Genomic DNA, 23,033 nt, shown 5'->3' on the forward strand with positions numbered 1-23,033 from the left:
GAAGAAGAAGAACGGTGAATGCTGTGGAATGAAGAGGATGAATGAAGAGGATGAATGAAGAGGATGAATGAAGAACCTAATTGCCTTTCAGTCTTTCACAATTTCACGTTTCACTTTTTTTTTTTTTTTTTTTTCTCTTTTGCATAATATATGAACCACATGTTTATTTAATTATTAAAGAATCAAAATATCTAAATTCTAAATCTAAAATGTGTTTTTCCTTTTGGTTTTTGGAGGGAAATTTCCCACCATATTTTGTTGAAATTGTCAACCAAAAAAATGAAATTAATTTTCCACTTTGTAAAAATCAAAATTTTTAATTTTATTTTAATAACATTAAACAAACTTTTATACAATTAATTAATTACATGACTTAAAAAAAAACTAATTACATTTCTCGGATCCCGATAAAACGATATTCACCTTCATAATATCAGCTTTTATAATTTTTTTTAACACACACATTAAAATATTAAGTTCTTTAAATTATAAAATGTGAATCGGTTAGCGTGTAATTTCTAGGCGTTGCGATTAATAAAAAATCGAAAATTGTTCAATAAATAATGATGTCATATCTTAGAGAGTTAGAAGTACTACGGATTTGTTATATGGTTATATTTATATCAGTTTTGCTGTACCTATAAGCAATACACTTGTAATCGTGTAAACTTATAAATGATATAGTTGACTAGTAGATTAGTACATAAATACAAATTACTTAATTAGATATGAGTTATGTCTACATGAGTGATTGACTAATATGACTATATGAGCAATTGTCAATTTAGCATAGCTGCATAACAGATTAGCAGCGTACTAGACTATCATACTCGGTAATATACTAATACCATTTCAGTATTTGATCTACTAGACTCAAGTTAAAAGTTACTCTTTCTGATTAACTTGTTAGTCTAATTAAGTAATTACTAATTACTAATTAGTGACTTAAGCCTTAAGGGTAAACCAGTAAAGGATATACAAAAATATAATAATCTTATGTTTCTCATCCCTTTATACTAATAATATCTAACTATGAGAATATGAGATGGTTATATGTTATGTATCTGTATAATCGATTGAAGGAATCAACATTACCTTCTTCTTCATTAATGTTTTCTTTCATTATACAAATCAAACTACTCTGTAATATCTTCATGTATAACTTTATGCAAATATATAATGATAAACGAGTCTTAATTATCAGTCTTGTTGACTAATTAAGTATCGAATACCAAATTGCAAATTTCGATGTCACAACAACTCATCAAATCATGATTATGACACTATTAACTAAATGATCAAATCAGAAGCAGATAATAATCTGATAGTAAAACAATAATACATTAATGCACTAAACTTTTATAATCTACTTCATAATAAACTAGTAAGATCAGTATAGCTAAACTTAAATCATAACATGATATGTATTTATAAAATTAATGAGAATTTGCATATAATATGATGCCTCAATATGAAGTGATGAAGTCTCGGCTTGATATAAAACTTGTTAACTAGCAAAAAGTTAGAAAGTAGTACAAAATTTTTTGAAATCAAAAACAGACTCGAACCGTAATTTAGTAAATCTGAAATAAAACCGATTTAAATAATGTTAAATCGTAGAAGAACCAAACCCGTGAACGAATCGAACCAGTTATAACCGAACTAAAATAAAACTAAACCTAAAAACAACCGAACCGTTTCCAACCTGAAACTGTTTGAACCGGGATAATAACCATTTACACCGAACCGTTAACAAACCGCAACCCGTCTGCACCGAACCGTTTACTACCTGGAATTTTTACAACCCGCACTGTTTACAAACCGAACCGAATTTAAACCGGGTTAAAAACCATTTACACCAAACCGTTAACAAACCGCAACCCGTCTGCACCGAACCGTTTACAACCCGAACCAAATTTAAACCGGGTTAAAAACCGTTTACACCGAACCGTTAACAAACCGCAACCCGTTTGCACCGAACCGTTTACTACCCGGACCGTTTACAACCCGGACCGTTTACAACCCGAACCGAATTTAAACCGGGTTAAAAACCGTTTACACCGAACCGTTAACAAATCGCAACCCGTTTGCACCGAATCGTTTACTAACCGAACCGTTTATAACCCGAACCGAATTTAAACCGTTCAAGAATAAACCGAAACCGAACCGAACCGATAATTATTTAAACCGAACCGAAACCGACCCGTAAGACATTTGAACCGATTTCAAACCGACCCGATTTCAAACCGAACCGATTTCAAACCGAACCAAAACCGAACTGTCAAACCGTTTTGACTGTGCTAATAATGCCAAATTGTTTACTCTACTAATTCGAGGCAAATAAGGATTCTCTTACTCTACGCACTAATTTGATGACTTATTTTGGTTTTCTCTTAGAATCATACTTAACTTACTAATTTTGTATGAATAATAAATCTCACGCCTATATCCATAAGCAAGGAATGAAATTTCAAATTAAACTTACTAATTATAGAAACACCAATCAATTTGGTAACACCAGAAATAGATTAAGAAAAAATGATTGACCACTCGGAGTTTCCTATAATTATTTATGGAGAAGACAGCAGCCAATTGACCATTTTAATATGAAGTACAATGAATTTTGTCAAGTTGAAAAACTCAAACTTGACCATATGCAACAACATGTATGTTTTCCCATTTAAGGCCCCTGGTTTTTCAACCACAATAATCCACAGTTTTCATCTTAAATTGAATTTAAATTCTTGTAAAACAATTCAAACTTTGCATTTGATTGACTCTACTTAGCATTGAAAGGTCATCAAGTCTCCTATTTAAACAGTTTGAATTTCTTTTAACATAAATTTATATTACCTTTTTTTATCCTACCAAAATAATTCAGATTTTGTATAAACCAACCATGAGCCTGAGTCTCGAAAACGTTAAATGTCCTGCCTCAAATGGTATATTTTTATATGTCTTTCACCATATTTTTTCATAGAATGTAAAATGTCATTTACCATCATATATATCGTATGCTTATTATGTTTCTTTTTTTTTTTTTTTTTTTTTTTTTTTTTTGTAATGTGTTTTTGTTGGTAATGTAACAGTTTTGTTTACTGAAGAACAAGAAGCACTAGTGGTTAAATCATGGAATGTCATGAAAAAGAACTCTGCTGAACTTGGTCTCAAGTTGTTCTTGAGGTAACAAATATTTTATTCTACTAGTTGGCTCCATGTTTATGTATTTTTGGTTTTTCCAATTTGCTCTAATTCATTTATTCACATTGTAATCGAAATTGGTTACGTGCAGGATATTTGAGATTGCACCAACAGCAAAGAAAATGTTCTCTTTTGTAAGGGACTCGAACGTTCCCTTGGAGCAAAATCCGAAGCTCAAAGCCCATGCTATGTCTGTTTTCGTAATGGTACATGCTTCATCTAATATCCAAATCCACCCCCTAAAACTCGTGATGCATATTACATACTTTGCTTGTGACTTATAGCCAAATATAGTTATGATACATATTACATACTGCCTCCGTTCCAAATTTCTAGTACACATAGTGGCCAGATTGCTCTGAAAATAACATATATGTCACGTATATATTTTTGTAATTTCTCATGTTTATCACTGCTTCTCTATCTCTCAGACGTGTAAATCAGCTGCTCAACTTAGAAAAGCTGGGAAAGTAACTGTTGGTGAGTCTACATTGAAGCATATGGGGTCAGTCCACTTAAAATACGGAGTTGTAGATGAACATTTTGAGGTAATTCATTAGTAACTCTTTTCAAGTTCTAATGCATTTTCTTTTAAAAAAATCTCCTAGATATAACGAACTATGTTTTGATTGGTATGTTTATGATCATTTTGAGCTTAGAAGATATGTGATGAACTTGTAGGTGACTAGATTCGCGTTGCTGGAAACAATAAAAGAGGCGGTACCAGAGATGTGGTCGCCGGAGATGAAGAATGCTTGGACTAAAGCTTTTAATCAGTTGGTTGCTGCTATTAAGGCTGAAATGAAGCCTTCATCTACAGCTTAAGTTCACTTGAAAAAAACTTGCTTTTGACAATGTTTGTTTTTTTATACATGGAATAATGTTTCATTATCAACAATGTACTATTATTGTACTATATACTCCGTGCGTGTTACATTCGAATCATCAATAACATCATTATTTGTTTTGTTGTAAATCCCTTAAAGTTTATCAGATTACATTAGAATATATATATATGTTATGAAGACATATGATCGTTGCTACAACCATTGCGTGCATCTTACCATTTCATTTAATAAATTATTCTTGCTTGATCTTGATGTTATATTTCCCTCACTCTTATCAAATTTCATTTACTCGATCATTATCATATTAAAGGAATTAGTAAAGAATTCAACATATTAGATTATTATTGGACGAAGAATTTTATGTCCATGTTAAATAATATTCTTACTATTGGGTAATTTTTATATCATTTTGTAAATATTGTGTTATATTTTTTTAATTTTTAATTTTAATTATTTAAAAAAAAAAATTCAAATTTGTTTTCTATAGACTTACCAAACTACCAATACATCACCGTAGCCATCTCCTAACAAGCCAAATAAAGCTCATGAAATATGCCAAACGGCTAACTCACAAAATCTGAAAATCATAGTCTGATCTGTTAGCCGCCAGATCAATTAAGAACACAGTTGCTTTTCATACATTCTCGAATTGAATTGGGGAAGACGTACGTATGTTAATTTTGTCACATCTGATAAAGTTATTCTTTCCTTCCGGATATTAGATTTGGTTTTACTAAATTGATTAAATGTATCGGTTGGACTTTAAAAACGATAACGTAATTTCCTTGACCGTATTAAGGCAAAATAGAATTTTGTTGAATTTGTTTTAATTATTGTTCTTATACGAAGTTATGTTTAGATAAAATAATTAATAGGATTAATACAGTTTTTTAATCCCAATTTTCACCAATTTATTTTCATTAATCTCAACTTTGGATTATTTCTCAACAATCTTAACTTTAAGGTGGTCTATCATTCTTCATATCCAACCGGGGCAACCGGTAACTAAACCTGTTGTACCAGGTCACTTGACACATGTCAAGTCCTGATTGGTCTAAAAATTAAAAAAAATAAATAAATAACAAAAAAAACCCAAAAATCACAAAACACCAGCCAGCCTCTCCTTCCCCACCGCCCACCTTAACACCACCAGCCCGTGCCCAGACCGACGCTTATTCCCTGTCGGCTAGCCGCCCCTTTTCAGCGCCGACTTCCCCCCTTCCCGAAATCTGCTTCCATTCCCTCAAACAACCACGAAGTACACCCCTCCCCAACTCCCAAAAACCCCAAACCACCACGAAGTTCAGAGCCACGAAATCCGGCCAAACCCCCAACCTCATCCATTGCTTTGCCCTCCGCCACCTAAAAACCCACGGCCACACCCCGAAAACACCAGACCACGCCGATCCAACATTAAGCCTTCGCCGCTTGATCGAAACCCGCATCGAGTTTTCCCTTCCCCCTTGAACGCCATCCTCGTGAGCACATGAGCATAATTTGAAGTTGTTGATGCTATTGGAGGCTGAAATTGATGAAATTAGGTGTTGAATTGCTGATTGTAGGTGGCGAATCGGCGTTGAGATGGAGATGGGTGTTGCGACTGACGAATTAGGCTAGTCGTGATGGTGGTTGTTTGGTGTTTGCGAGTTGTGCGGTTGTTTGGGTTGAGCTGCTGGTGTTTGTTGTTGTTATTTGTGGTTGTAGCGTGTGTGGAATGGGGCGGCTGATTGGCGAGAAGAAAGGTGTGAGTTTTCTGGTGGACAGTGGGGCTGGGCTTCCGGTGGACGGTGTGGCAGTGGCCAGGGAAGGGAAGGGGGTTTTCTGAAAAAAAAAATTAATTTTCAAGGGTTTCAAAATTTTTATTTTGTTGTTTTTTTTTTATTAAATTTTCATTAACCAATCAACTTGTGACACGTGTCACTTTTTTAAAAAAAAAAAAAAAAATAACTCATTCAACCGGTCACCGGTTTTTGGGATTGAAAAATGATAGGCCACCTTAAAGTTGGGATTATTGAGGAATAATCCAAAATTGGGATTAATGAAAATAAATTGGTAAAAGTTGAGATTAAAAAACTGTATTAATCCTAATTAATAAAACTTGTATGATACGGAGTAATCGTTAAAATTGTACATTGTTAAGCATGGAACTGCCTCAACCGCCGTCACCACTCACTGCATCCTTTTGTGGCCTTGATGTTGTCAAATAAAAGGGAAGGGGAGGTCGCCACACATCAAAGGGGAGTGATGAGTCTTTTGCCAACTGCGAACTAAAAACTATGAACGTAATTAACAAAGCTAAAGTAAATGAGACTTCATGATAATTTATACTTTCATTAAGAATTGAAGTCACATTAACACTTTTTGAAAGGATAATATAATTTTTTTTTTTTTGAGTTTACCCCATCCGGTTCAGACCCGAGTTGCACACCTGGCTTATGGTGGATGAGTCTCTCAACAAGAGTTTTCTGCATTCGGTGAGACTCGAACTCGAGACCTCCCTTAACCGATATCAAACTGCTTACCTCTTGAGCCAACTCTTGTTGGTGGATAATATAATTAATTCTATAGAATTTAGCTTTCACGACTCTGTTACTAATGTCTACCAATATCCAAACTACATGTGTCATTTTCCCAAAATATCTATCATTATGATCTCCTTTATTGCACTTTTATTAACAATGCTAATTCTCAATTGACTTTGGCATGATTTACATGACCCAGTTCTTTTGAGCTTCCGAACAAGCAGAGCATATTTCAGCAGAGCAGAGTAGAGCAGGGCTTAGCAGAGGAGAGAACATATTTTAGCAGAGCAAAGCAAACCACATCAGCTCAAAAGAACCGGGCCTATGCGCTTCAATCAATATTTGCGCTTTGACAAGATTAAATTGTGTGTCATTATTAGAATCTTTTCAATTAATAGTTTCAAATATCAAAAATTTATCATGTATATCTATTTAACAATTAGTACGATATATTATTAGTAAAAAAATCTACATTAATACGTGTCCGTCAAACTAAACATATATTTTAAAACAAATGAAAAAGTTTTAATGAACTCACCCAACTCTATTTGTCTTACATTCTTCCGTTCACCCTACTAAATTCCTTATACAATGTACATGTTCAAACTTTAACAGGCTAACAAGACGATTATTTGAGAATAGAGGAGTGGATATTAAGAATGACATTAAATTTGGTAGGAAGACAAGATAGATATAGAAATTCACCAAGTTGAGAATTCTTAGCATCTTAGCAACACGACACATGCAATTACCTAAGCAAGTAAAGTAGGTTGACTCTACTCTTCCTTGAAAGGCTACTGCATGCCCACATTAGTAGTTTAGTACATTGTACTTAGATTACTTTATTTTTTTGTTTTTAAGAACCAAGATCTAATATTTCCTGTATTTATACATCTCTTACCAATGTTTTAATTCCCATCTTCATATTTTCCAATGGATATTATCTGCACCAAACCCCCTGCCGCCAAAGGTAATGTCATTTTCCTACATTCTTTCATTTTGATTTTTTAGATATTAAATTTTCTTGGGTTTAAGGGTAATTTTTTTTCTTAATTATTGTGTGTGTGTGTTTTTTTTTGGCAGCTATTTGCATTTCCAATGCAGTAAAATTTCATGGTAATTTTTCTCCTCAGAAAAATTCCAGTTTCGGATTCACTGAGTTATCATGGATCAAAAGGGAAAATTTTCAATTTCAGGGACTTTTTTGCAAAGATTCCAGATTCATCACTAGTAATTTCTTTTTCCCTTCATTTGCTTTTCTTTTTTAATATTCATTATAATATACTCTGTATTAATTGGCACTTTTTTGGTGATTAATTAGGTGTAAGCAAGAGGAATAATGGTGGATTAATAGTAAAATCATTTAGTGAAGAGCAGGAAATTCTTGTGGTTAAATCTTGGAATGCCATGAAAAAGAATGCTTCTGAATTGGGTCTTAAGCTCTTCTTAAGGTTAATTAATTATCTAATTAAATCCCAGAAATTTGATTAATTAGTTTATTTATAATCTTCCTCTATTTTAGGATTACTAATTTGGGAAAGGTTATATTTCAGGGTTTTTGAGATTGCACCCACTGCAAAGAAACTGTTCTCATTCTTAAATGATTCTAATAATGTTCCTTTGGAAAAGAACCCAAAACTTAAGGCCCATGCCTTAACTGTCTTCGCCATGGTAATTACTCTCTCCGTTCCTTTTTGTTGTTCCTCTTTTTGTCGTGCTTAGAATCTTTCATTTTTTACCTCATACATATCAAAATTTCTGAACTTTTTCATGAAGTTAAGTAATTTTAATGAGGAAAATATCAATACTAACTTAAATAATTAATCTTTTTTTTCTTTCCTTCTTAATTTAGACTTGTGAATCAGCTGTTAATTTGAGGAAGGCAGGAAAGGCCACAGTGAAAGATTCCAACTTGAAGGATTTAGGAGAGTTGCACTACAAATATGGGGTGGTTGATGAGCATTTTGAGGTAATTAATTAGATTAAACAAATTGTAATGTCATATTATATGTCATTTGCTAGTATTATTAACATTGTAACAATATGATCATTGTTTTGACATAAAGGTTGTTAGATTCGCGCTACTCGAAACCATTAAAGAAGCAGTTCCTGAAATGTGGTCATCAGAGATGAAGGAAGCTTGGACAGAAGCTTATAATCAGCTAGTTGCTGCTATTAAACAACAAATGAAACCTCCAGCACAAGTTGTTTAGTGACAAAAATATCTTATGTAAACAACAATATTGGATATTAATATTATGTTTTTTAATTAGTAAGATAGCCTTGAATAAATGTGTTACAAAGTTTGTTAGATTAGACTAGTTATTAATGTATGATGATTTCTAGCATTAGTCCAAATAAATGTATGAAAGATGAATATCTGTTCAAATAATAAACAGATATTATTTGTACTGTTTAATAGCATTAGATTCAGTGAATTAGATAACAAACAGGAAAAAAGAATAAGAAAGCAAATCACTTTATTGAGATTTTTATTTTTCTTCGTTTGTTGGATTTTAAGGGCCCTTGTACAGTACAAATGTTTGGTACATCCAGCTATTTGAATCTCAATTTATGCATGCATTCAAGTTTGATGGACAAATACCCTTATCATTAACCCTTTAATAGTTTATACTAGAGAAGTCCGATCCTTTTCTTATAATCCGTCATTGTCTTGCCACCCTGTTCTTGCCCCCCGGCACACGTGTGTTTGCAGGGGGTGGGGGGCGAAATTATTTTAAATTATTGCCTTATTGGTGTATGTACATGTGAATAAAAAACGTTTATTGTAAACAAATTTCGAATACATTTATTTTGACATTAAATTTTAATGTGCTCACTAGTCACTATGATACAAAAGTATTGTACGAGTTAGAGAAAGTGTAACCCACTTAGAACCATAGGTTGGGATAAGACCAAATTATCGGGCTTATCTTATTTTAGGCTCCTTTCTTAACTAATAATATAATGAAGGAATGGGTCTGATTAAACAATCCGATTTAAACTTGATCAAGTTTAAAGCACGCCATATTAATGATCATAAGAGCAAGAACACAATGTTAATGCATCGGACCCAAAATCTAATTGGTTACGCACAATCTTTAAAAGCATGAATGATACCATAATTACAAATGTACTAACACCATATCCTTGTACTTGGACTTAATTATATGTACAAATTCCAGCTCATAGTGCTAATAATTGAACAAAAAGTTGAACAAACAAAGAAATGGAAGATATAGAAGGTTGTTACTTGTTACAATTCGTACTTTTTTCTTTTTCCAAATTTGGCCTTTTGCATAAAATCAGACCAATAGCAACAACTAATTAGTGCTGCCCATAATGTGCCCACTTAGTGTTACACATATATGAACACTTTAAATGATTCATTGTTGGCCAAATTGGCCATTTTTACATGTTCGTTTTTACACCAATTCACAACATTGCAACTCTCTAGAGATACAAACGTTACTTTTGGTCACTTCGCGTACAAGTGTACAACTACAAGTTACAATTACAACCATCACTCTAAAAAAATGGTCGTAAAAATTTTTACATTTTTCTTTTTTTCGGATTTCATCAAACTAAAAATACATACAAAACGAAATTTAAATCCCAATTCTTCGGCTACCTCGCCGTGCCTGTGGGTAAAGTGCACCAATGGCATCAAGCCCACTTAGGACGCGACACGAGCTACGAGCTTGAGCAACAATTTTGGCAACATTAGAGTGACTTCTTTTGATATTAGAGAACCCAAGTGCGATACTAGCCTTAATAGCTAACTCACATAAGTCCTCAAGGGAAAGAACTTTATGAGCTTGAGAAAGTGGTAAAAGAAAGTATATCTGACCTAGCTCAAGTTCTTCATCATACGAAATTGGAGGAGCAATTGAATCAACATACATTGACTCCGAACTTGCAAGAAAACAACTTGTGTGTTGAGAGAGTACACGACGCGGAGTGATTGCCTCGTTGAACTCGTCTAAGCTTCCATCTGGATGAATGATCATAACCGTAGGTCTCAATGAGAGAAAGTTGCCATTTCTTTTGGTCATTTGAGAGCTACAAATGCCCATCTTTGGAAGCCAAAAAAAAATAAGAAGAGAAAAAAAAGAGATTAAGATGTTTATGCATGAATAAAGAGGAAAACAAATATATTGGGATTTATAGAGGAAGATTTAGGCCCTAGTTAGCCCCACCATTAAGGACAAATGAAAATGATTTTCCTGTAAAGGGCATTGACACTAAAAAGTAGATATGTTATACACTTCGGTCCTGTTTTTTGAGCTTCTGGACAAAGCAGATTTCAGCAGAGCAAATTGAGTCACCACAACAGGGTTACAGCAGAGCTGCATAGATTTCAGCAGAGCATAACAGCTCTAAAGAACAAGGTCCTTTGTTTCTTTATAGTTGCTACATTTCTCTTTTCACGCTTGCCAAAGCATGATTTTAATTGTTAATATCTTTAATTACCAATATGTAAAAATATTTTATATTAAAATAGTATAAATCGATACGAATCTAACAAGATCACACATGACTATATTTTCACAAATCTATAAATCATCAAAGCTAGTCAAAGCTCAAAGTGGACACATAAATAGTGTAAAAGTCAAACTATTGCAACAATAAAACAAAAAATGGAGAAAGTATATTATAAACTACTATCTCTGTTTCATATTTTTTGTCACCTTAGAATATTTTATATCTCACAAATAATACCACAAAGTTGCAAAATCAGAAACGGGGTAGTATATGCTTTGTAAAAGCTTGATATATACCAAAATAATAGTCTTACATGCATCAGAAATTGTTGAAAATTATATGGTTCACATAGCTTTTGTATAACAACCAAAAGAAATGTAGCAAGAAAATACAACATTGCGCTGTCGTTGATAGCCAGCTTGCAGTGACCGCAATGTTAGTGTGAATTATTTTCTATGTCAACGGACTTGGTAAACTCGAGAGTGAATAATCAAACCATCAACAAATTTCTACTATTCTGACGCGACATATTTTGTAAGAATAATTAGTCATTGGTTGATATAATGATTGTTATGTCATGGGCGATTGTATGTAACAGAAATATAAAATTGTTAAATAGTTTAATCGGACTAAATCAAGTGGAAATAAATGGTTTTTTCAGGAATATATTTTCAAATGGGTAGATAGGTTATTAATGACATTAAAATCTAATACATACTAGTCGAAAATTGAATTTTTAGTCGACCTTCATTTGTAATGTGAAGCCTCGGGTTCAAGTCTTGATATTGTCAAAGAATATGTTCTTTATGCTCAATTTTTTAAATAAAATGGTAAAGTGAAGCTAAGGCCCGTTCAAGCAAAGAATTGTTATTTACACTCGGGTTCACGGTTCACCTATGAGTATTTTGTTCTCATTTTGATGATTGTTATTCATTTAATCATCAAATGAAGAGCAATAACTAACCTTGGATTAGTTGGGTGCACGACTATATGGTGCCGCACCCGGGTGTATATAACAATTTCCAAGTTCAAGGAGAAGGGATTCAAATGAGCTTGGTGAAATTCATGCATAGAAGTCGAGCGTTCTAAGAAACTTTGTAAGACACAATGGATAGTTGGATCTTGGGTGTATTGCAAATGTACTAGCAGCCAAGGTTAAAGGTTTTGATTATACGAACTGGCAATTGAATAGATCGACAATTCTGCAGTCGAGTTTGATCACCCTACAGCTTTTTCACCTTAAATTCCTTTTCATCAAGATTTCAAACCTTATCCATGTACTGTATTTAGTATATACCGTATATTTCAAATCTTCATCTTTATGTCATGACAACTACTGACAAAAGGGGTATTATTTACTTCATGTCATCCAATTTACGGAACTGAAATCCATAAAATCAATTGATTGTTGAAATCGTATAAAGTACAGAGTAATACCTACGAAGTAACGCATACAATAAAATTAAGTTATGAAACTTGACTGTGAGTAATAATTCAGTTGATTAATGTCTAATTATGAGTTCAAAATTTTAATTTGGTTATATTTTTTTTTTTAAATCAATTTGGTTATATAATACGGAGTATGATGATGGACTCACTCCAATAGACAACTGATAATTTGTAAATAAAGTTGTCTAAATGTAATGACGAAAAATGTTTGACGGTCACACGTCGTGTTTTAGAGTTTATTAAGTATAAATTTATAATAATGATGTGATTAGCCTTACACTTCTTGAAAAAGAAGAATATTGTTACAATAAATTAAAGAGTAGCTATTCAAAAAACGCTGGTATTAGATTCGTAAATTGAGATTGGATTCCAACTCAATTATTAGTACGTCAACATTATGGGAGTGGTTGATATGATAGCAACCTATGTCAACTTGTTATATGCAAAGTATTGTCTCAAGTAATTGCAACTGAAAATGAAGTATCATCGTTAATCATACACCAAATTAAAGATGTTAGATATATCAAGTTAAAGTTGTGATCAGGGAGCTGCCACACAGCTATATATGTATGTATAAGAGAATTCAAAGTTTTATGTGATTAGTGTCATTAGTGACTTAAGAATTTAAGATCGTGCAAAGTCGTCGGTAATACAGGATAGATAGCTAAGCAATTAAAATTATTACTTCCTATTATAATAGGATTATTAGGATAGATAGGTACACCCTTTTTTTTTTTTTTTTTTTTGGAAACGGATAGATAGGTACTTAATATTACATTTTCTATATACTTCGTACATAAGAGTTCGATATCTATATAAGATAAGTCATATCGGATTCACATATATAGGGTAATTACTATTCCTGTGCTCCATAGTATTCTCATCAATAAAAACTTGGTCTCCAATAAAATTCATAGATTAATTGATGTCGCTATAATTAGGAAGTAAATTTAACCGCTTTTACACATTTGTTTTTCAAGTGGATAAGATTGCTAACGTGATCTGCTTAAAAAAAATAATAAATAAAAAAAAAATGCTCAAGTGACCTCAACTTAGGGTGGATTCTATTCACCTAATTTTTACTTATTTGAATTTATCTTATCTTATCTGAATTTACCTGAACTTATTAAACCTTATTAAAATTTATTTTAGTTGTAATTTGAACCTGAGCAACCCTTATCAGAAATTATTTTTCCTGAACTGAACTTATTATGATAGACAAGAAATAAGTGAAAATAAGGTGAACAAAACATACCTTTAGTTGGAGATGAAAAAATCTACTAGCTGAATAAACCAATTATATTGTCCTAGCTAATTCTCATAAAACGAAATTCAATATCGTTAATTTTTTGTTTTTAACACTACTACAAAAATGTTTAAAGAGACTTTAAATAAAAGACTTGTTATAAAGATAACGGATCTCTTTGGGTGAAGAGACTTATTAGTAGAGATAATGGGCCTCTAACATGCCTTGGCTGAGTGATAAAAATGAGCAATATTTATTAAATGTGCAACAATATCTTTGGGCATGTACACCTTACCGGTGTACATGTATAGAAGCCACCATTACAAAGTCATCCAATATTACAATCCACTATTTCCATAGAGTATCGTGTATTCTTTTCCTCCAATGATTTTTTACTTTTATCATATATTTGGGAAATTGTGCTCTAGAAGTCAATATGTGGCCCGTGCAACCTAACTAGAGGATAAGATATGGAGATTGAATAATTTGCCTCGAAATTACCATAATACTTCAATATAACCCTAGCATTGTCTATTGAACACATACTTATTTTATCAATAAACATCTTAAAAAATGTTACGATAATTCTCCATTTTCATGGGAATCTTTATCATATTAATTTATCATGTTATAAAGTGGGTTTAATAGCTGTCCATGACCTACATATACGTAGTTATGCACCAATTATTTATCATCAAAGCTACTATATTTCTATATTGGTTATATAAGGCATAGATCAATTAATTTATAGACAAGACTTTGTGAGTCCAAGTTAATTTTGGTACTGTACGATAATCAATATAGTTATTTGTCGTTTGATTATAAGTGAGAAATAAATTTATTATACAAGTACTTTTGGTCTGGTATCATCACTAATCAGAGATCCACCTTTCTTATTATTGTTGGTGTCACATGTTAGCGTCAACTAAAAAAGCATCTATAATTATATGGTGTATCTTATTTCTTGGAAATTCAAACTGTACCATCATGTCAACCAGACGATCACTTATTTTACTCATAAATCTCACACTTGTTACAAATTTAAGTATACTAAGACAGAGTAGTATGGCAAGTACTATTGTTACCTAGACATCATGGAGCCTATGACCCCAGCAATAAGGGAAGTAGGATCCCCAAGAACAGCTGAGATAACGAACTGCAATGTCATTCCAGCCATTTCACAACATTTTTGTACCTTTGATCCCTTACTCTTAGTGTTAGTATACCTATGACTATGCGTTTGTAGCAGGGCCCTTTTCAGGCCCGGAACATCCGGTATCCCCGTCCCACCACCGCGAACAATCGTACTACCTAGGCCAAGCCCATTGTACAAATCTTGCCAGCTCTCAATCAGCATGTCCTTGACACAAGCTACGTGTAGATTGTACTTTTTATCTGATGATCGGTAGCTCCAACTTCGTCCTTTTTTCCCACACCTTTGACATGAAGCACTAACCTACATTCACATAACATACCAAGTTTAATCAGTGGACTCAAATAAAATGGAGCCTACACACATACGTACGCGCGCACACACAAAAAAATAGTTCTGTATAAAGTAACACTACCCTTCGAAAATTAAACAAGTCTACAAACTACAGCCTTTAAATTTTGTACTCCCTTCGTCCCATAATATAGTTCCTATTGTGTTTTTTTCACGGTTTTTAAAAAATGGGAGGAGAAGTGGAAGAAGTACACTAAAAGTGGAAAAAAAGCTAGACAAAAGTACAAGACAAATAGATAATTTAAGGGAAAAACTAAACCATAGTACAAATTAAAAGTGGAAGAAGTACACTAAAAGTGGAAGAAGTACTTGTATATGTTATATCACGCAATAACGGTCCATTTGGCAAAACTAAACCATAGTACAAATTAAATGGATCAATTTGTGTGTAACTTTGTTATAGATAAATCTCTGTGTCAATATATACAACTCTTATCTCAAATATATGTTTTACTTCTTAATTTCATTCCATTATTACTAACTTCTATTTTCTCTGACATTTGGGAAGAAAAACATTTACTTTTAAAAAAAAAAATAGAAAAAGAAAAAAGAATGTATTAGTAGTACAAACATGATAATTTGACATCTAGTTAAAGGTTTTAACAAAAACATGCTACTTATTGAGAAATAGGAGTTAACATTGATAACACTGACCTTCCTATAGAGGTACAACTTAATCTCTCCATCATCTATCGCGGTAGGAAGCTTGGCACAACAAGGATGAAGATCAAAACCACAAGACTTACAATGATACAAAAAACCCGAGATACCTCTTTCGCAAGCATTGCAATATCGAGGCACGTTCCCTGGTGGCCTCGACATGAAGATGAAGGAGCATTTAGGATAAAAGGGGTGGTAAATTACCGGGGTAGGAATAGCACAATGCATATGAAGATCATATTCACATATATTGCATTTATAGCAAGATCCTATGCCTATTTCCTTACACCCATCACACTTAAAGGGTATTTCTATGTACTCAAGTTTGAGCTTGTGTTGTGGGTGACTAAAATGAGATATCTCATTGTATTTCATTGCTTAAGATTATAATTAATTAATAATATTAGCTCTACATATATATATACACATCTTACAAGTTACAACTTAGCAAATATGTATATATAGTAAGTAATTTAAGATATTATTATGAGATAATAATAATGGGATGACTTGTAAAATTGGGTAAAATTGAGCTTGAGAATGAAGCTAATAGGTATCTAAAATTAAAGAATTTTATGGTAATGTCAAATATTTGTGTGGTGGGTTAAAGAATGTGTTGATAAGTATATTAGGTGACTCGTACTTCGTAGCTTTGTCCGCCCGATCGGGCGGACATTGCCCGGTCTGACCGGGCGGAAGAAGAAGAGGTGCCTGGCAAATTCGTTGAAGAAGCTGCTCTCGCGCCCGACCGGGCGAGCCTTCGCCCGACCGGGCGAGCCTTCGCCCGATCGGGCAGACCTTGCCCGGTCTGACCGGGCGGTGGGGGTTGGATACGTTGAAGCATTCGTATGGAGTTTTCTTCTCGCGCCCGATCGGGCAGACCTTGCCCGGTCTGACCGGGCGGAGAAGGAAAAATACGGAACGCGGATTTTGCGGTTTTAGGTTATCTTATTTTATTTTCTTTTTGCCCAAGTATCTTTTAATTAGGGATTAATATAAAACCTCCCTAATATCAGTATTAGGGTGAAGAGAGACAGAGTGAGAGCCGTTCTTGAGAAATACAAGAATCATCTTTGTAATCTTTGCAGTTTATAGTGAAATCATTCGATCTCGGTGCCCGTGGACGTAGCTATCACATCGATAGTGAACCACGTAAATTCTTGGTGTTGTTCTTATTGTTTGCATTGAATTTCTTTATTGTTTTCTTGTTTGTTTTCGACCTTTGCTTCCGCTGTCGCACAACAATTGGTATCAAGAGCTCAGGTTCAATCCTTGGAGAGTTTCTTGAAGATAACAATGGCAGGAGATTCAACAATAAGAATTGAGAAGTTTACCGGGAAAAATAGTTTCGGGCTATGGCAAATTAAGATGAAGGCTCTGTTAAAACAACAGCAGATATGGCGTCCGTTGGCTCCAAAGAGTACTACTTCGGAGTCAGGAGACGGACCGACTGACTCGCAGTTAGAAGTTATGGAAGAGAAGGCACACTCTACCATATTACTTAGTCTTGATGATCAAATCATCACGGAGGTGGCTGATCAGGAAACGGCGGCTGGATTGTGGCTGAAGCTGGAGTCATTGTATATGACTAAGTCGTTGACCAACAAATTATTACTGAAACAGCGGTTGTTTAGCCTCCGGATGCAGTCAGGTACTTCCTTACGGGAACATCTAGAAAAACTTAACTCTATTTTGCTTGATTTACGTAATTTAGATGTTAAAATTGATGATGAGGATGCTGCGTTGATTTTACTTGTATCTCTACCGTCTAGCTTTGAGAATTTTGTAGAGTCTTTTGTTGTTGGTAAGGATTCTATAACCTTAGAAGAAGTGAAGGCAGCACTTCATACTAGGGAACTCAGAATGAAAGCTACGAGTGATAATGGGGATAATGGTAGTGGGTTATTTGTTAAGTCCGGAAAGTCTAAAAAGAATAAGGGGTTTAACAAGGGGAACAATGCTGGGTCGGGTGCTGGAAACGGCAAGGATGGATCTAGTAAAACTACTACTAAAACATGTTATTACTGTAAAGAACCGGGTCACTTTAGGAATAATTGTCCGGTGAGGAAAAACAAGTCCCAGGCTGCTGTAGTTGAAGAGAAACCGAATGAGAGCTATAATTCAGAGGAAGATTTAGCATTAGTCAGTTCTGCTAGGTCTGATGATTTATCTGATAACTGGGTTCTAGATTCGGGGTGTTCGTTCCATATGTGTCCACGTCGAGATTGGTTTGATACATATGAACCTCGCAATGGGGGTATGGTTATAGTCGGTAACAATGCTCCATGTAAGGTCACAGGTATTGGTTCCATGAGGTTGAGGACTGTTGATGGGCGGAGGTTAACTTTGACTAATGTACGGCATGTTCCTGCTTTAGGAAAGAATCTGATTTCATTGGGTACCCTGGATGAATTGGGGTACAATGGTGTGTTTTCAGATGGGGAGTTGTGTATTTTCAGAGGTTCTGAGTTGGTACTTAAGGGTATCAAAAGGAACACCCTCTATGTTTTTGAGGGTGTTACACTGCCTAGTTCTGCGGTTTGCGCATCTGTATCTCACCAGGAGATGACTAAGATTTGGCACATGAGGCTTGGTCATATGGGGGAGAAGGGGATGCAGCTATTGTCCAAGAGGGGTCTTCTATCCGGGGTCAAGGTTGTCAACCTTGAATTTTGTGAGCATTGTGTGTTTGGTAAGAAACACAGGTCAAAGTTCAGCAAGGGTGCTCACATTACTGATGCAGTGCTCGATTACATCCATTCAGATTGCTGGGGTCCATCTAGAGTTGAAGGTATGGGAGGTTACCACTATTTTGTGTCATTTGTTGATGACAAGTCCCGATACACATGGCTTAGGTTGCTTAAGTCAAAGGATGAGGCCTTCAAAGTTTTCAAGCAATGGAAAGCTTTGGTGGAAAATCGACAAGGAAGGAAGATCAAGAAGCTACGAACGGACAATGGGCTAGAGTTTTGCAAAGACGAGTTTAATCAGTTCTGTGCAGATGAGGGTATAGGTCGGCATCATACTGTCAGGAAGACACCACAGCAGAACGGTGTAGCAGAACGGGTTAATCAGACACTGCTAGAGAGAGTCCGATGCATGCTCTCTAATGCAGGGCTTGGGAGGAGGTACTGGAGTGAAGCTGTGTTAACAGCTTGTTATGTCATTAATAGGGGTCCTCATTCTGGAATTGATTCCAAAATTCCGTTTGAGATCTGGAGTGGTAAGTTGCCTAATTTTTCGAATTTGAAGATTTTTGGTTGTGTTGCTTATTATCATGTTATTGAGGGTAAGCTGGATCCACGAGCCAAGAAGGGGTGTTTTGTTGGGTACGGGGATGGTGTGAAGGGGTTTAGAATTTTTTCACCTTCGGAGGGTCGGGTCATTCTTAGTAGGGATGTTACTTTCGATGAAAACACCATGTATTCAATTAAAAATGCAGAGATTTCAGATTTGAGAAGGGAAGGAGACAATTTATTACAGACAGATGGGGTACTTGAGGTACATCAGTCTACCATTGCTGATTTACCTCGGGTACAATATATTGATGATGATGCTGATGTTCCAGTGCCGGGTACTCCTGAACCTGAGATTACTCCTACTCATTCTAACTCTGGGGATGAGGTGGAGCAATCTAATCAGGGGTCATCTAGTCAACCTGACACCATTCTTGAGATGCCTAAACGAGTTATCAAGAAGCCTGTTAGATTGATTGAAGAGATGGAGGGAAGAAATTGCTGTGTTGATGCGATGACAGGTTATGCATTGAGTGTAGCTGATGATGTAGAGTCATTTGAACCTGCCACATATAAACAAGCAATTAGTTGTAGTGAGTCTGCGCAATGGCTTGCCGCAATGGGTGAAGAGATGCAGTCTCTTTACAAGAACAGAGTGTGGGAACTGGTAAAGGTACCGGAAGGGAGGAAGCTTGTGGGTTGTAAATGGATTTACAAGAAGAAAGAAGGGTTGTCGGAAACTGAGCAAATACGTTTTAAGGCTAGGCTAGTTGCTAAGGGGTTCAGTCAGGTAGAAGGGGTTGATTTTGTTGAGATATTCTCACCTGTGGTTCGACATACTTCTATCCGTGTGTTATTGTCAATTGTAGCACATTTTGATCTTGAGCTGGAGCAGTTGGATGTTAAAACGGCTTTCCTTCATGGCGATTTGGAGGAGGAGATTCTGATGAAGCAGCCCGAAGGATTCGAAGTTCCTGGAAAGGAACACTATGCCTGCAGATTGCTAAAGTCATTGTATGGACTTAAGCAATCCCCCCGACAGTGGTACAAAAGGTTTGATTCTTTTATGGTTTCACAAGGTTTTGACAGGAATTCATATGATTGCTGTGTGTATCATAGTAAGCTGGATAATGGTTCCATGATTTATCTTTTGTTATATGTTGATGACATGTTGGTTGCCACAAAGAATAAATCTGATATTGCTAGATTAAAGGAGATGCTTAACTCGGAGTTTGACATGAAAGACTTGGGTGCAGCTAGGAAGATTTTGGGTATGGAGATCTACAGGGATCGGGCTAGAGGTAAGCTTTTCTTGACTCAGAAAAGCTACATTGAAAAGATTTTGTCTCGTTTTGGGATGGAAAAATCGAAGCCTATAAGTACGCCAACTACTGTTAGTTGTAAGTTGTCTTTGTCTATGTCACCTCAATCAGAGGAGGAGTTGTCTTATATGTCTAGAGTTCCATATGCAAATGCGGTTGGTTGTTTGATGTATGCTATGGTCTGTACTAGGCCGGATATTGCGCATGCCGTTAGTGTTGTAAGCAGGTTTATGGCTCGACCTGGGAGGGAACACTGGCAAGGGGTGAAAAGGATTTTTCGCTACCTGAGAGGGACAGCTGATATTGGTCTTGTGTACGGGAATGATAAGGAATGCTTGGTCACTGGGTACAGTGATTCTGATTATGCAGCTGATGTGGATACCAGGAGGTCTGTGACTGGTTATGTGTTCACTTTGGGTGGTTCTGTGGTTAGTTGGAAGTCTACATTGCAGTCATCAGTTACGTTGTCAACTACTGAAGCTGAGTATATGGCTTTAACTTCTGCAGCTAAGGAGTCTATTTGGCTCAAAGGCCTAGTAGGTGAACTGGGTATTGCACAGGATTTTGCTACAGTGTATTGTGATAGTCTAAGTGCGATTTGCTTAGCTAAAGATCAAGTACACCATGATCGGACGAAGCACATTGATGTCAGGTATCATTTCTTACGTACTGACAAGAGGATTAAGGTGAAGAAGATTGGGACTGCTGACAACCCGGCTGATTTCTTCACTAAGCCTGTTCCGTTTAGCAAGTTTAAACATTGCTTAGACTTGTTAAATATTGATTACTACGTGATGTAGTAGGCCCTGAGGGGCGAAGTTGGGGAGCTCCTGGTGTAGGTGTGTTGGCCTTAAGGTGGAGCTTGCCCGGGGCTTGTGATGCAGGTGGAGCATTATGAGTTGTTATACTTGGAGACGAGTATGTGATGGGTCTTGGTTGAAGACTTATCGGGATGTATGGCTTATGCATGAGTCCTGCATCGGGTTTGGCTTGAGATGTTTTTCCACTATGTCTTGATGGGGTCGTTTGCTGACTACGAGTTCTCGTCAAGGTGGAGATTGTTGATAAGTATATTAGGTGACTCGTACTTCGTAGCTTTGTCCGCCCGATCGGGCGGACATTGCCCGGTCTGACCGGGCGGAAGAAGAAGAGGTGCCTGGCAAATTCGTTGAAGAAGCTGCTCTCGCGCCCGACCGGGCGAGCCTTCGCCCGACCGGGCGAGCCTTCGCCCGATCGGGCAGACCTTGCCCGGTCTGACCGGGCGGTGGGGGTTGGATACGTTGAAGCATTCGTATGGAGTTTTCTTCTCGCGCCCGATCGGGCAGACCTTGCCCGGTCTGACCGGGCGGAGAAGGAAAAATACGGAACGCGGATTTTGCGGTTTTAGGTTATCTTATTTTATTTTCTTTTTGCCCAAGTATCTTTTAATTAGGGATTAATATAAAACCTCCCTAATATCAGTATTAGGGTGAAGAGAGACAGAGTGAGAGCCGTTCTTGAGAAATACAAGAATCATCTTTGTAATCTTTGCAGTTTATAGTGAAATCATTCGATCTCGGTGCCCGTGGACGTAGCTATCACATCGATAGTGAACCACGTAAATTCTTGGTGTTGTTCTTATTGTTTGCATTGAATTTCTTTATTGTTTTCTTGTTTGTTTTCGACCTTTGCTTCCGCTGTCGCACAACAGAATGTACATGAAAATTCCTATGGATAGAGAATGAATTAGAGAGGAGACATAGAGAATAAGATTTTATTTCAAAGTCCACAGGAATATGAATTTTTTTGCTTTATGATGTGATCTACATTTTTTTTTTCTTTTTGACATTGATCTCTAGATTCCGATAGCATGGTGTTGGAGTAGAGTGCAAGAAATGGTCTTACTTCAATTATAAAGCTATTATCACTTGTACAAATTTTTAAAATTACTTATAATACCATCGCACGTACCAAATGTCAATTATTCACTATCCATATAATTATAAATAATTATTTTAATTACTTCATTTTATCTAATATTCTTATTGTGTATTAACTATTAAGAAACTATATTTTTTCATACATTTTTCACAACTAGTATATGTATTGACGTTATTAGTTGGTCAAATAAGACCAAATAAGCTAGGAAAACAGTCAACAACTGATCGTCAAAAAAGACATGCAAATGAGCAAAATTTAGCATGCAACCAACCTAATCCAAACAAACTTTGTCGAAAGTTTTAAGATAGTCATTTTTCAAGATGTTATTGTACTCGCTAAATTACACATGTTGTGGATCATGACTCGTAAGAGCTAATACGAGTACAAACTAGGAGTGATCCTTAATTATGTTTTGGAAAATGTATTGCAATATATGGAGTGATAGACAAGAATCACAAAATATGAAGAATAAAGTATTATTGTTTAGTATATTATAAGTTCTCTTAAAAAGTTTTAATAATGTTACATGGTTTGCTTAGAATGGAGGACACAGCATCTCGCAGTAAAGTTGAATAATTATCCAAATAATTGAGGAGGAAATGTAGGTCAGAGTATATTACAAAAAAGAATCGATGCCAAC

The 23,033-nt window shown here is 35.4% G+C and overlaps 4 protein-coding genes across 4 annotated transcripts; 2 read left to right on the forward strand and 2 right to left on the reverse strand.

The window, feature by feature from the left end:
- The first annotated feature begins 2,795 nt into the window (after positions 1 to 2,795).
- LOC110698521 (non-symbiotic hemoglobin 1-like) lies at positions 2,796 to 4,235 on the forward strand. Its single transcript, XM_021875964.1, has 5 exons — positions 2,796 to 2,942; positions 3,090 to 3,183; positions 3,293 to 3,407; positions 3,633 to 3,749; positions 3,883 to 4,235. The coding sequence occupies exons 1-5, from the start codon at positions 2,900 to 2,902 to the stop codon at positions 4,024 to 4,026; spliced, it is 513 nt and encodes a 170-aa protein (XP_021731656.1). The 5' UTR covers positions 2,796 to 2,899; the 3' UTR covers positions 4,027 to 4,235.
- Positions 4,236 to 7,385: 3,150 nt separating this feature from the next.
- On the forward strand, positions 7,386 to 8,843 carry LOC110698520 (non-symbiotic hemoglobin 1-like). Its single transcript, XM_021875963.1, has 6 exons — positions 7,386 to 7,541; positions 7,655 to 7,801; positions 7,893 to 8,022; positions 8,125 to 8,242; positions 8,424 to 8,540; positions 8,638 to 8,843. The coding sequence occupies exons 1-6, from the start codon at positions 7,505 to 7,507 to the stop codon at positions 8,782 to 8,784; spliced, it is 696 nt and encodes a 231-aa protein (XP_021731655.1). The 5' UTR covers positions 7,386 to 7,504; the 3' UTR covers positions 8,785 to 8,843.
- Positions 8,844 to 10,179: 1,336 nt separating this feature from the next.
- On the reverse strand, positions 10,180 to 10,647 carry LOC110698924. Its single transcript, XM_021876428.1, has one exon. The coding sequence runs from the start codon at positions 10,645 to 10,647 to the stop codon at positions 10,180 to 10,182; it is 468 nt and encodes a 155-aa protein (XP_021732120.1).
- Positions 10,648 to 14,689: 4,042 nt separating this feature from the next.
- Positions 14,690 to 16,484, reverse strand: LOC110698522. The gene is made up of 2 exons (XM_021875966.1): positions 15,910 to 16,484; positions 14,690 to 15,207 (listed from the first exon to the last, which is right to left on the reverse strand). Exons 1-2 carry the CDS (start codon positions 16,288 to 16,290, stop codon positions 14,833 to 14,835), a joined length of 756 nt encoding a protein of 251 aa, XP_021731658.1. The 5' UTR covers positions 16,291 to 16,484; the 3' UTR covers positions 14,690 to 14,832.
- Between the last annotated feature and the right edge of the window lie 6,549 nt (positions 16,485 to 23,033).

Source organism: Chenopodium quinoa, unplaced genomic scaffold (assembly GCF_001683475.1).
Source record: "Chenopodium quinoa cultivar QQ74 unplaced genomic scaffold, ASM168347v1, whole genome shotgun sequence".
Taxonomy (NCBI): domain Eukaryota; kingdom Viridiplantae; phylum Streptophyta; class Magnoliopsida; order Caryophyllales; family Amaranthaceae; genus Chenopodium; species Chenopodium quinoa.